The 15,175-nt window shown below is 46.2% G+C and overlaps 1 protein-coding gene across 4 annotated transcripts in view; it reads left to right on the top strand.

Annotated features, from left to right (window-relative positions):
* FUZ (fuzzy planar cell polarity protein) overlaps positions 1 to 15,175 on the top strand; it is a 322,221-nt gene that overhangs the window by 212,350 nt on the left and 94,696 nt on the right. For all 4 annotated transcript variants that reach the window (XM_063942537.1, XM_063942538.1, XM_063942536.1 and 1 more), the window contains one exon: positions 4,527 to 4,633. In XM_063942537.1, coding sequence (XP_063798607.1) covers positions 4,527 to 4,633 — 107 coding nt within the window. The remainder of the gene's footprint in view (positions 1 to 4,526; positions 4,634 to 15,175) is intronic.

The raw sequence follows: 15,175 nt of genomic DNA, 5'->3' as shown, positions 1-15,175 counted from the left end.
CTACCCTGGTCAAAGCCAGGAAGGAGGTGACCGCACAACGTTATCACCACATGTGGTGAAAATATGTTGCGTGGGTGAGGCCAGGAAGGCCCCACGAAGAAATTTCAACTAGGTCGATTTCTGCACTTCCTGCAAAACAGGAGTGTCTATGAGCCTCAAATTGGGGTCCATTAAGGTTCAAGTTTCGGCCCTGTAGATTTTCTTCCAGAAAGAATGGCTTCGGTTCCTGAAGTCCAGACGTTGTCAAGGGAGTATTGCATATACAGCCCCTTTTGTGCCTCCAGTGGCACCGGGGGATCTCAAAGTAGTGTTGGGATTCCTCAAATCATATTGGTTTGAACCGCTCAAATCTGTGGATTTGAAATATCTCACATGGAAAGTGACCATGCTGTTGGCCCTGGCCTCGGCCAGGCGATTGTCAGAATTGGCGGCTTTGTCTTACAAAAGCCCATATTTAATTTTCCATTCGGACAGGGCAGAACTGCGGACTTGTCCCCAGTTTCTTCCTAAGGTGGTGTCAGCGTTTCACCTGAAACAACCTATGGTGGTGCCTGCGGCTACTAGGGACTTGGAGGACTCCAAGTTGCTAGACGTTGTCAGGGCCCTGAAAATATATATATATATATATACTGCAGTGTGAAGACCGGCACTCTTACACACAAATACAATTGCCCCGGTGCCTCCTCAAGTGATCCAAAGATCATATATATTCACAAACGTGGAGCGGCACTCGAAGGACTTCAGTCAGATAACAAAGGACACAGCGGTCACTAGTTTGTTAGAATCGACGTTTCGATAATTTAATATCGTCTTCTGAAGACGATATTAAATTATCGAAACGTCGATTCTAACAAACTAGTGACCGCTGTGTCCTTTGTTATCTGACTGAAGTCCTTCGAGTGCCGCTCCACGTTTGTGAATATATATATATATATATATATATATATATATATATATATAATTCCAGGACGGCTGGAGTCAGAAAGTCTGACTTGCTGTTTATATTGTATGCACCCAAAAAGCTGGGTGCTCCTGCTTCTAAGCAGACTATTGCTCGTTGGATTTGTAGTACAATTCAGCTTGCACATTCTGTGGCAGGCCTGCCACAGCCAAAATCTGTAAATGCCCATTCCACAAGGAAGGTGGGCTCATCTTGGGCGGCTGCCCAAGGGGTCTCGGCTTTACAACTTTGCCGAGCAGCTACGTGGTCAGGGGGGAACACGTTTGTAAAATTCTACAAATTTGATACCCTGGCTGAGGAGGACCTGGAGTTTCTCTCATTCGGTGCTGCAGAGTCATCCGCACTCTCCCGCCCGTTTGGGAGCTTTGGTATAATCCCCATGGTCCTGACGGAGTCCCCAGCATCCACTAGGACGTTAGAGAAAATAAGATTTTACTTACCGATAAATCTATTTCTCGTAGTCCGTAGTGGATGCTGGGCGCCCATCCCAAGTGCGGATTGTCTGCATTACTTGTACATAATTATTGTTACAAAAATCGGGTTGTTATTGTTGTGGGCCATCTTTTCAGAGGCTCCTTCGTTGTTATCATACTGTTAACTGGGTTCAAATCACAGGTTGTACGGTGTGATTGGTGTGGCTGGTATGAGTCTTACCCGGGATTCAAGATCCTTCCTTATTGTGTACGCTCGTCCGGGCACAGTACCTAACTGAGGCTTGAAGGAGGGTCATAGGGGGAGGAGCCAGTACACACCATGTGATCCTAAAAGCTTACTTTTTGTGCCCTGTCTCCTGCGGAGCCGCTATTCCCATGGTCCTGACGGAGTCCCCAGCATCCACTACGGACTACGAGAAATAGATTTATCGGTAAGTAAAATCTTATTATCCATAAGAACTCAGCCTATTAATAACGCAAGAACATCATGTTCCAGCTCATGAGAGCAACACCCAAGTCTTCTGCTCCTGTTTGTATGGCAGTGCCCCATGCCAGTGGCGATGTGATAATGTACAGAAGCTCCTCATGCATCTAGCCTCAATATGCCATGCAACGCGAGATGCCTGGCATAAGTAAATCGCCTTGTCCCCTGCAACTCTACTAAAGGCGGACATCTTTTGTTGCAGAAAATGAGTCTTAGTCGCAACGTCTTGTGACTAGAGCGCATCAGGAGACTGTGCTGATTAAAGTGATATGACACTTTTATTTTGTGAGGACTATACGGAGCAGAACAGAACTTGTATTGGAAAACAGCTGTTGCTGTTACATTGTAGCACTTCGTGTACAGATTCAGCGACTCAGTCGCACAGATACACAAGTGTCTTATCATATTAATCCGCAGAGTCTTCTTGTGCGTCCTAGTCACATTGCGTTGTGACTAAGACGCATTTTCTGCAAAAAAGACACCCCACACTAGCAGAGTCTCAGGTGACCTGGCATGCCAAGAGGGGCTGTTTGGGCATGACTGCAGCAAAGATGAATGAGGACATATCTGTATTACATCTAGACCCCAAAACCGAATAATAATCTTTCCTGTCCCTTCCAGTTGGTTTTGGCGGAAGGGATCACACTACTGTAAGTGAATGGAGTTGAGCTGTAGAAGTAATAGTGACGTTCTAAAAAAAAGTTCGTTCATAAAATACAATTATAAGCAAGTTTACTGTACGGCATGCACTATATTTCATGTAGAGGTACTGTTGGTCTGAACATTTATGTGCAATATATTTACAGGAGCCTCGCATCACTACGTTGTGACGTTGGGAAACTTTTCTTCTAATGCAAGAAAAAAATACCCTGCCACTCTAAGGAACAGATACAAATAGGTGCCAATTTTTGTGCTGCGATCTCGTGCAGTATTATTAAACAGCCTTTGCAATATAGTTTGTCCAATGCTGTTAGCCCAGATTTCCTTCCTTAATTACCAGCAATGTGCGCAGTAGGGATAATGTACACAACCCTCCTAATACAAACTTAATACACGAGTAACATTATTTTACGAAAGATATGTGACGGAATCTCTTAAGTCCTAAGTAGTCATCCTGTGCAACCAAGACACTTTCTGCCTAGTATTAATATTATTTTTACTCAGAATTTATACTTTTAGAAATATGCTTTCAATGAATGAACCTTTGTTTTCTTTAATCTTACATTGTTATATCAGGTTTTTATGACTCATGTTACCCATCAAGCCCTTATCACATTTTATTCGTTATTCATTTTATTTACTTATTGCTATTTAAATATACTTTATGTAAATGAACCCCTACTTCCTTTCTTTCTTGGCTGGGACTCACGAAACACGTCATTTATATTACATGAAACTCTAACCGCTTTTATGAAACTCCATCTACTCCAGTGTCAGAGAAATAAATTAGAATTGATGTATTACAGTATAGAAAAAAGGGTGGAAAGGATATTGCTCTTGGCGCTATATTACGATATTTAACACTTTACATGTACATATATATTAAACTTTGCACAATACGTCCCTCTGAATGGATCTTCCAAGTGATTCCTTTTCTTCTTTCAATGTTCATCCAATGTTATGTCCCGGTGACATAAATCATATGCAAAAGAATAAAGATGATATATGTGTAAAACCATCTCAATTTCCCAAAAAAGTCTCTTTCTTTAAAAAAGAAAGAGACTTTTTTGGGAAATTGAGATGGTTTTACACATATATTATCTTTATTCTTTTGCATATGATTTATATCGCCGGGACATAACATTGGATGAACATTGAAAGAAGAAAAGGAATCACTTGGAAGATCCATTCAGAGGGACGTATTGTGCAAAGTTTAATATATATGTACATGTAAAGTGTTAAATATTGTAATATAGCGCCAAGAGCAATATCCTTTCCAGCCTTTTTTCTATATTGTTTACTTGTTGAAAGTGTGGTGACTCTTTCAGGAAGGGACGTAGTTCAGGGCAGCTTAAAGGCGCCATTTGATAGGAGCCCCCCTTCTTTTTCTTTGTCTTTGATGTATTACAGTGTTGGATTATTTATATCCAGAAGGACTCTTATGGTAATTCTCCCAGAACACCTGCATCTATCAAATATTCATCCTTCTACTATCCGTACTGAAGGGACTCTGGATCCCTGTACATCTCAAGAAGGCAGAAAACCTGACCAGAGACATCATTTCAGAGGATTTTACATTTCTACTAATTTCATTTTTGCTTGCAAGTTCTGTTGTGAATCAGAAGTCATTCAGGGGTGGTTAAGCTTTAATAATACTTTGGAGGGAATTCAGATGTTTGAAAAGTCAGTTGGGTGTCTGTTTTTTCCTGTTTATTAGATAGGAAAAAAACAGACACCCAACTGACTTTTCAAACAATTGAATATCCTCCTTTATGTAATACGCAGACAGCGATTGCATTTCAGTGCTTTTTGAGATATGCTTGCGAATATGTATTCATTTATTTCTTTAAGTAATTTTAATTTGGACAGTGTCTTTAACTGTCCCTGTAAATGTATCTGGCATTGAATAAATAAATATATATATATATATATATATATATATATATATATATTTATTTTTTATTTTTTTATTAATCTTTCTTTATAGCTGGTGGAAAGATTTTGGAAACCTGTTGTGGATCCAATTAAGGCCTGCTTAAGAGTCCAGCTAAGATCCTTCCCAGTTTCTCTCCCACTTCACCGTGGAATTTTGGGGTAAGAACTCCTGATATATGATTGACACGCTGAAGGATGAGGGTATAATGAATGTAACACTACAATTACACTTCCAATAGTAACAGACGGGCGGAGAAGAGAGGGCCCGTGTGCGGGCTCCATGTGGCCCCCCTCCTCTCTGGCATCGCAGTAGACTCTTTGTGCCAGGGTTTACTGCTCATGCGCAGGTCTCCGGGAACATGGGTACTGTATGCTACAGTATGTTCTCAGAGACAACTCCCCAGGTAAATAGTCTCTGCGCCATTTTCCCAGTGATTTCTGTCTGCAGTGCCTGCTGATGTGGGGATGCCAAATTATCCATTCAATAAGAGATACACAAAAATTATACAGGTTCTGTGGCTGACTAAAACCAGGTGAAATGGAGACTTGAAGTCAGCCAGCCACAGAACCTGTGTTATTCATATATGTCCCTTATAAAAAGGTTAATCTGGCACAGGTATTGTAAGTATAATTATGTGCCCCCCCCTAGACCCATGGACCTGTGTGCTCCGCACATCCTGCACCAGTTGTAGGTACGTCAGTGGTAATTTAAGCAGAGTACATCTGCTGTAAGTTGCACTGATACAGAATTATTAGCGCATTCTTGTTTGGCAGTAACTCACCCAACCTGTTCTGGTAAAAACTTCTTCCTACAAAATAAATGAACAGGCAAAGGTGAGCGATGAGCATTTAATTCTCAAATAGGTGCAATTCAGAGGTGCAGGCAGTTTCATGCACAGCTGCAATATTGTTTGCAGGGGACTGCTAATGACTCACCTGCCACCTTGTGCACAGAGACCCCACTGCTGCAGTCTCGCATCCTGCGCTTATGTATAAAAGCAGGAACTTCAGGCACACATTTGTCACACCATTGATCTCTGACCAATCCTATACTGTCTCAGAATTAGCGCCTCACCTAAGACATGAGGCCTCTGTAGCGACATAGGAATTTTGCAGTGGCTGTCTAGGGCACGACCTGTGACTCATGAATTTTGGACATATCTCCCAGCATCCCAGGAGCGTAGATCAGCCTCCCAGATTTCGCGCACTGAAGGGCGATCCCGGGGCTTGATGAAATAATCGCTGTCAAACAGACCCTCACGTCCCCACCCTCACTGCACACTACAGGGAATCGTGCAATTAACAGTATGAGTGGGGTCACAATAATGTCATTCACTGCACCCCCTCCTTTCCTGTACCCCCAGTCTCTCTGAAAGGGGAAATGTAAAATGTAGGCAAGGGGTGGTGAGGAGCAGATGAAAGTAGAGACTTGAGCTTCTGTTATACTGAGACTGCAGGAAAGCTAGGATTATAGACGGCCACATCACTAAATAAGAGATCTATGGTAATATATTTGGCACAGTGATCTATTTATAGTGTATAGATCTGCATTGCATTGTAGCCAATATGGCCCCTTCCATCTATAGGCTGTTTCAGAGAATACTAGATAGCAGCTGTGCAACCTATAACCAAACATTTACAGACTCGTGGCACGGTGCAAGATTAATATTCAATGTAACTGTGTGGTCTGCTTTCACAGTAGGTCACATGAACAGGTTATGGGCCTGATTCAGATGTGATAGGAGTAGACGCCTCCTGCATGCATTAGTTATATGTGCTGTGTCCTAGGAGACGACATCAGATCACCTGCGACTCCATCGGCTGCCTGAGTGACCTATGAGGCCACGCCAGCCGGCCGCTTCAACTCCTACAAACAGGTCAGGAAATCTGTTGGAAGACGGAGATCCTGGTCTTGGCAATTCCCCACAATGGAGGCGACATTGCACCTTTTTGGCAAACTGAGGCCATCACCATCCCCAAACAACTGCACACTCTGTATCACTTGACATCTGCAGCCGTCCTGCTTCCGACATCGCATGACCTGTACTGCACACACGCAAAGTACCGAACATTGGTACTTTACAACACGTACAGCAGGAGCAGCGGGATCTGAATCAGTTCCTGTGTCAGTCCATGGGCCTAATTCAAACCTGATCGCAGCCGCAAGTTTGTTAGCTAATGGGCAAAGCCATGTGCACTGCAGGGGAGGCAGATATAACATGTGCAGAGAGAGTAAGATTTGGGTTGGTTAATTTGTTTCTGTGCAGGGTAAATACTGGCTGCTTTATTTTTACACTGCAATTTAGATTGCAGACTGAACACACCACACCCAAATCTACCGTATTTTTCGGACCATAAGACGCACCTGACCATAAGACGCACCTAGTTTTTAGAGGAGGAAAACAGGAAAAAAAATATTCTGAACCAAATAGTGTAATATAATATTTAATAAACTGAGGGGGGGGGGGAGTCACTTTATTATGGCAAATATTTAAGAGTAAACCTTGGCATTTGCTGAAATTGCGGTAGATCTTTACACACACACACACACACACACACACACACACACTCTCACTGTAAACACAGGTTCCCCGCATCCAGCCTGCATTAAACACACACACACACACTGTAAACACAGGTTCCCCGCGTCCAGCCTGCGTTAACCACTCTAAGAAAGGAAGAGGTGAGGGGGGGAGAGCGGGGGGACTCACTTTATTGCCTGTCACAGCCTGTCAGCTTACGCTGCCCAAAGCACTCTACTCTGAGGAAGGAATCGGAGGAGGGGAGGGGAGGGAGCGGGGGAGTCACGTGATGCCGGCGCTCTGCTGCCGCGCTCTCAGATGCCGGGCTCTGAGATGACGGCAAAGCAGCAGCAGCAGACAGGACCCGCCACTACCCGCACCCGATAACTGCTGCCTCTCCCACCCAGTGCGCTCCCACCCAGCGCATTGAGAGCACTCCATAAGGTTTTTATTGCTCTGCATATGTATTATTCGGACCATAAGACGCATGTACTTTCCCCCCACATTTTTGGGGAGACAAAGTGCGTCTTATGGTCTGAAAAATACGGTAACTCTCTCTGCACATGTTACATCTGCCCCCCCTGCAGTGCACATGGGGCCTTGTTCAGACCTGATCGCTCGCTAGGGTTTTTTTAGCAGTCCTGCGTTTGCATAGTCGCCGCCCATAGGGGAGTGTATTTTCGCTGTGCAAGTGTGTGAACGCATGTGTAGCAGAGCTGTACAAACAGATTTTGTGCAGTCTCTGAGTAGCCCAGGACTTACTAAGCCGCTGCGAACACTTCAGCCTGTCCAGGGCCGGAATTGACATCAGGAACCCTCCCTGCAAACGCTTGGACACGCCTGCATTTTTCTAGCCACTCCCAGAAAATGGTCAGTTGACACCCAGAAACGGCTTCCTCCTGTCAATCTCCTTGCAAACGCCCGTGCGAATGGATTTTTCGCACAAACCCATCGCTGAGCAGTGATCCACTTTGTACTTATGCAATGCACCTGCGTATTGCGGTGCATACGCATGCACAGTTTAGACCTGATCGCAGGCTGTACAAAAACGCAGCCTAGCGATCAGGTCTGAATTAGGCCCATGGTTTTGCCCATTAGCTAACAAATTTGCTGCTGCGATCAGGTCTGAATTAGGCCCCATATGCGGTAAATTGAGGACACTGATTTCCTTTTTGCTGTACAAATGAACCTCCGATGTGTGTGGCATGTGTAGCATAAACCATATGAAAACACCTGTGTGCATGTGTGGGTCTGATCCCTTTATTGAGTTATTACCTTTTTTTTTTAATGTTAATTCCTTCTTAAAAAAAATATCGGGTCTTCCATATTTGAGAAACTATTTTAATATCACTTACTACAGTTAGGTACGGTACCCTAGGGTAGTGTCTCCTTGACCTGTTGGTTACAGCACAAAACTCAAGTCACTATGACATTATTACAGTCAACAAAATGAATGTACTGTTTCATAAATATAATTCTATTTATATTATATATTGATGTCATTATTTTGTGCAGGTTTTCAAATTTCATATCTTTATTAGCAAAACATTATATACTAGTAACCAGGCCGTCAAAATGACGGAACAACATCACATTAATGTCAGCGCTCACGGCTGTGCTTGCCCAAACGGAGCAACACTTGAATTGCTCCGTCTGACCCCATCTAGTGGCCGCCGGTGCGCAAAACACTTAAATTCCCTCTATAGAGGTGAGGAGCAACTTTAGCTTTTTATTATAGAGGATAGTATTTTGTGAATAGTATTCAGTGATTAATGACATTCGTTCGAAACTGAATTCAACATAACTGAATTATAAGGCAGACAATTATGCGATGAATTCCCAATTACCTGGGCAGCACCTTTCCCCAGATTTGTTCTGCTGACAGCGTGGCGATTCTTAGTCACCTACCTTTGAAGGGTGAACACCCAGACTTTCTATTGTTTCTGTAGTTCTGTTGGCAAGAAATCATTAGTAATTAAGTAAGAATGCTTGCAGCACCAACCAGAGCTACAGTAACACATGATCATTTGTACATCTTCGTGATTTATAACTTGTTTCTCTGCTTTTGATCATTTAATGTGGATCTCTAATTAAGCCATTAAATTTGGTTCCTATTCCTGCCAACATACCCAATTACAACATCAGGGTGTTATTTGGCTGCACCCCTATCCAACTGAGAGTGTAATACACATCTGTTCGCTGCTGTGCGTTCTCACCCAGCGTGCGATCAGATCCAAACTGCATGTGCGTATGCACCGTTATGCGCACGCTCGTCGGACAGCAACAACGGGCATTGTCGGTCAGCGACGGGATGGTGCGAAAAATCCGATAGCACAGACGTTTGTGGGTGGCAACTGAGCATTTACTGGGAGTGTTCGAGAAAACGCAGGCGTGCCCAAGCGTTTTCAGGGAGGGTGTCTGACGTCGGCTCCGGCCCCGATCAGCCTGTTCTCATCGTAGGAGTAAGTCCTGGATTGCGCACAGATTGCACAAAGTGGATTTTTGCAGCTCAGCTACACATGCGACTGCACACTTGCACAGCAAATTTTCACTCCCCCTGTAGGCGGCGACTCTCTGATCGCAGGACAGCAAAAAACGCAGCCCAGCGATCAGATCTGAATTAGGCCCTGAGTTACCAGCTCACTTTCACTGAAAATGAACTCTGCCGTTCTGCCACCCAGTTCTTTGCAGGTCTGTACTCTTAATTTGAGCACTGATCGGGTGAGCAGTGGAAGCAGATGGTTGTGTAGGCAGGAGTAAGCTGGTGAGCCAATGGCTTGTCCATGTTTATGTGTGTCAGTGTGTTTATGCATGTGTGCCATTCTCTATGTGACCTTTGATGCTTGTAGTGTTGCTCTGGTTGCCTATAAGTCATAGTTATAATACCTGATGAGGAGCTGCACTTTAAAACATGAAAACACCACATGTGATATATTGAATACACACAGGGGCATTGGGGGATGCTCCAGTAGCAATCACAAAGATAGTCTCTGCAGGAGAAGGCAAAACTGGTCACAGGAATTACCGGCACAGTTTTGCTTACTGCTTTACTGCTGCAGTTCTTCTGATGCCCCTTTCTGGACTGAGTGTTGCTACGGGAGATTTTTGTACATTCTTGCCCCAGTTGCGGTGTACTCTGTTTTTGATAATCTGCCAGCAGCTGCCAATCTTAGAGGGATCTCCCGGCCCCTCTCCTTCCTGGTTCCGTCCCCCCACTGCCTGCCATGCAGATGATCACTGCTGGTCGGGTATCCCAGCGCCAGCCCCCCACCCTGTGACTGCAGAGATTAGAGGCCAACTGTGGAAATGTAAAGCCGGGTACACACTAGACATTTTAAATGAATGTCCCGATTATGACAAATTCTTATAATCGTCCAGTGTGTACCCACTACATTGCTAGCAATGCGTGCTCCCACAGGTCGTTGGCGACATCCCCCGTAGTCTGTAAATGCAGCTTAACCTGGGGATGCCACTAGCGATGCCATGCTGCCGAATACAGAAATGCCTCTCTCAAACTACCACCCCACCGTTGCTCTTTTGCTGCTGGCCTTGCCGGTGTCAGCCCCTGCCGGGTCCATCGCTCCCGATCTTGCTCCCAGTTTATAATAAACATCCCTCACCTTCCCTGTGTTCATCTGATGGCTACAGAGATTAGCAGCCAACTGTAGAAATGTAAAGATGTGATGGTCTTGATGTTCTGATCATCGATGGACTGATACATCAGCCATAGATGTTTAAACTGTGTATTATTATTATTTTCTCTAACGTCCTAGTGGATGCTGGGGACTCCGAAAGGACCATGGGGAATAGCGGCTCCGCAGGAGACTGGGCACAAAGTAAAAGCTTTAGGACTAGCTGGTGTGCACTGGCTCCTCCCCCTATGACCCTCCTCCAAGCCTCAGTTAAGATTTTGTGCCCGAACGAGAAGGGTGCAATCTAGGGGCTCTCCTGAGCTGCTTAGAGTAAAAGTTTAAATAGGTTTTTTATTTTCAGTGAGACCTGCTGGCAACAGGCTCACTGCATCGAGGGACTAAGGGGAGAAGAAGCGAACTCACCTGCGTGCAGAGTGGATTGGGCTTCTTAGACTACTGGACATTAGCTCCAGAGGGACGATCACAGGCCCAGCCATGGATGGGTCCCGGAGCCGCGCCGCCGGCCCCCTTACAGATGCTGAAGCAAGAAGAGGTCCATAAATCGGCGGCAGAAGACTTTCCTGTCTTCATAAGGTAGCGCACAGCACTGCAGCTGTGCGCCATTGCTCTCAGCACACTTCGGTCACTGAGGGTGCAGGACGCTGGGGGGGGGCGCCCTGGGAAGCAATGAATTTACCTTATTTGGCAAAAAAATACATCACATATAGCTCCTGGGCTATATGGATGTATTTAACCCCTGCCAGTTTTCCAGAAAAAAGCGGGAGAAGAGCCCGCCGTGAAGGGGGCGGGGCCTATCTCCTCAGCACACAGCGCCATTTTTCCCACACAGCTCCGCTGGTAGGAAGGCTCCCAGAATCTCCCCTGCATCCTGCAACTACAGAAACAGGGTAAAAAAGAGAGGGGGGCACTTATTTGGCAAAATAACAGATATAAGCAGCTATAAGGGATAGACACTTATTGTAAGGTTGTCCCTATACATATATAGCGCTCTGGTGTGTGCTGGCAAACTCTCCCTCTGTCTCCCCAAGGGGCTAAGTGGGTCCTGTCCTCTATCAGAGCATTCCCTGTGTGTGTGCTGGGTGTCGGTACGTGTGTGTCGACATGTATGAGGAGGAAAATGATGTGGAGGCGGAGCAATTGCCTATAATGGTGATGTCACCCCCTAGGGAGTCGACACCTGAATGGATGGCCGTAATTAAGGAATTACGTGACAGTGTCGGCACGTTACAGAAAACTGTTGACGACATGAGACAGCCGGCAGCTCAGTTAGTGCCTGTCCAGGCGTCTCAAACACCGTCAGGGGCTATTAAACGCCCGTTACCTCAGTGGGTTGACACGGACCCAGACACAGACACTGACTCCAGTGTCGACGGTGAAGAAACAAACTTATTTTCCAGTAGGGCCACACGTTACATGATCACGGCAATGAAGGAGGTTTTGCACATCTGATACTGCAAGTACCACAAAAAGGGGTATTATGTGGGGTGTGAAAAAACTACCCGTAGTTTTTCCTGAATCAGATGAATTGAATGAAGTGTGTGATGAAGCGTGGGTTACCCCCGACAAAAAACTGCTAATTTCTAAAAAATTATTGGCACTATATCCCTTCCCACCAGAGGTTAGGGCTCGTTGGGAAACACCCCCTAGGGTGGATAAGGCGCTCACACGCTTATCAAAACAAGTGGCGTTACCGTCTCCAGAAACGGCCGCCCTTAAGGAGCCAGCAGATAGGAGGCTGGAAAATATCCTTAAAAGTATATACACACATACTGGTGTTATACTGCGACCAGCAATCGCCTCAGCCTGGATGTGCAGTGCTGGGGTGGCTTGGTCGGATTCCCTGACTGAAAATATTGATACCCTGGACAGGGACAATATATTATTGACTATAGAGCATTTAAAGGATGCATTCCTATATATGCGAGATGCACAGAGAGACATTTGCACTCTGGCATCAAGAGTAAGTGCGATGTCCATTTCTGCCAGAAGAGGATTATGGACGCGACAGTGGTCAGGGGATGCGGATTCCAAACGGCATATGGAAGTATTGCCGTATAAAGGGGAGGAGTTATTTGGGGGCGGTCTATCGGACCTGGTGGCCACGGCAACGGCTGGGAAATCCACCTTTTTACCCCAAGTCACCTCGCAGCAGAAAAAGATACCGCCTTTTCAGGCTCAGTCCTTTCGTCCCCATAAGGGCAAGCGGGCAAAAGGCCACTCATATCTGCCCCGGGGCAGAGGAAGGGGAAAAAGACTGCAACAGACAGCTTCTTCCCACGACCAGAAGCCCTCCCCCGCTTCTGCCAAGTCCTCAGCATGACGCTGGGGCCTTACAAGCGGACTCAGGCACCGTGGGGGCCCGTCTCAAGAATTTCAGCGCGCAGTGGGCTCACTCGCAAGTGGACCCCTGGATCCTGCAGGTAGTATCTCAGGGGTACAAATTGGAATTCGAGACGTCTCCCCCTCGCCGGTTCCTGAAGTCTGCTTTACCAACGTCTACCCCCGACAGGGAGGCGGTATTGGAAGCCATTCACAAGCTGTATTCCCAGCAAGTGATAATCAAGGTACCCCTCCTACAACAGGGAAAGGGGTATTACTCCACGCTGTTTGTGGTACCGAAGCCGGACGGCTCGGTGAGACCCATTTTAAATCTGAAAGCCTTGAACACTTACATAAAAAGGTTCAAGTTCAAGATGGAGTCACTCAGAGCAGTGATAGCGAACCTGGAAGAAGGGGACTACATGGTGTCTCTGGACATCAAGGATGCTTACCTCCATGTCCCAATTTGCCCTTCTCACCAAGGGTACCTCAGGTTTGTGGTACAGAACTGTCACTATCAGTTTCAGACGCTGCCGTTTGGATTGTCCACGGCACCCCGGGTCTTTACCAAGGTAATGGCCGAAATGATGATTCTTCTTCGAAGAAAAGGCGTCTTAATTATCCCTTACTTGGACGATCTCCTGATAAGGGCACGGTCCAGAGAACAGTTAGAGGTCGGAGTAGCACTATCTCAAATAGTACTACGACAGCACGGATGGATTCTAAATATTCCAAAATCGCAGCTGATTCCGACGACACGTCTGCTGTTCCTAGGGATGATTCTGGACACAGTACAGTAAAAGGTGTTTCTCCCGGAAGAGAAAGCCAGGGAGTTATCCGACCTAGTCAGGAAACTCCTAAGACCAGGCCAGGTGTCAGTGCATCAGTGCACAAGGGTCCTGGGAAAGATGGTGGCTTCTTACGAAGCGATTCCATTCGGCAGATTCCACGCAAGAACTTTTCAGTTGGATCTGCTAGACAAATGGTCCGGATCGCATCTTCAAATGCATCAGCGGATAACCCTGTCTCCAAGGACAAGGGTGTCTCTCCTGTGATGGTTACAGAGTGCTCATCTCCTAGAGGGCCGCAGATTCGGCATTCAGGATTGGGTCCTGGTGACCACGGATGCCAGCCTGAGAGGCTGGGGAGCAGTCACACAGGGAAAAAATTTCCAGGGCTTGTGGTCAAGCATGGAAACGTCACTTCACATAAATATCCTGGAACTAAGGGCCATTTACAATGCCCTAATTCAGGCAAGGCCTCTGCTTCAGGGTCAGCCAGTATTGATCCAGTCGGACAACATCACGGCAGTCGCCCACGTAAACAGACAGGGCGGCACAAGAAGCAGGAGGGCAATGACGGAAGTGACAAGGATTCTTCGCTGGGCGGAAAATCATGTGATAGCACTGTCAGCAGTGTTCATTCCGGGAGTGGACAACTGGGAAGCAGACTTCCTCAGCAGACACGATCTTCACCCGGGGGAGTGGGGACTTCACCCAGAAGTCTTCCACATGATTGTAAACCGTTGGGAAAAACCAAAGGTGGACATGATGGCGTCTCGCCTCAACAAAAAAACTGGACAGATATTGCTCCAGGTCAAGGGACCCTCAGGCAATAGCTGTGGACGCTCTGGTAACACCGTGGGTGTACCGGTCAGTGTATGTGTTCCCTCCTCTTCCTCTCATACCAAAAGTACTGAGAATCATAAGAAGGAGAGGAGTAAAGACTATACTCGTGGCTCCGGATTGGCCAAGAAGGACTTGGTACCCGGAAATTCAAGAGATGCTCACGGAAGACCCGTGGCCTCTACCTCTAAGACAGGACCTGCTCCAGCAGGGACCATGTCTGTTCCAAGACTTACCGCGGCTGCGTTTGACGGCATGGCGGTTGAACGCCGGATCCTGAAGGAAAAAGGCATTCCGGATGAAGTCATCCCTACCCTGATCAAAGCCAGGAAGGATGTAACAGTACAACATTATCACCGTATTTGGCGTAAATATGTTGCGTGGTGCGAGGCCAGGAAGGCCCCTACGGAGGAATTTCAACTGGGTCGATTCCTGCATTTCCTGCAAACAGGACTGTCTATGGGCCTCAAATTAGGGTCCATTAAGGTTCAAATTTCGGCCCTGTCGATATTCTTCCAAAAAGAACTAGCTTCTGTTCCTGAAGTTCAGACGTTTGTCAAGGGAGTACTGCATATACAGCCT

This window comes from Pseudophryne corroboree, chromosome 10 (assembly GCF_028390025.1).
Source record: "Pseudophryne corroboree isolate aPseCor3 chromosome 10, aPseCor3.hap2, whole genome shotgun sequence".
Taxonomy (NCBI): Eukaryota; Metazoa; Chordata; class Amphibia; order Anura; family Myobatrachidae; genus Pseudophryne; species Pseudophryne corroboree.
This window is presented reverse-complemented; position numbering and strand designations above follow the sequence as displayed.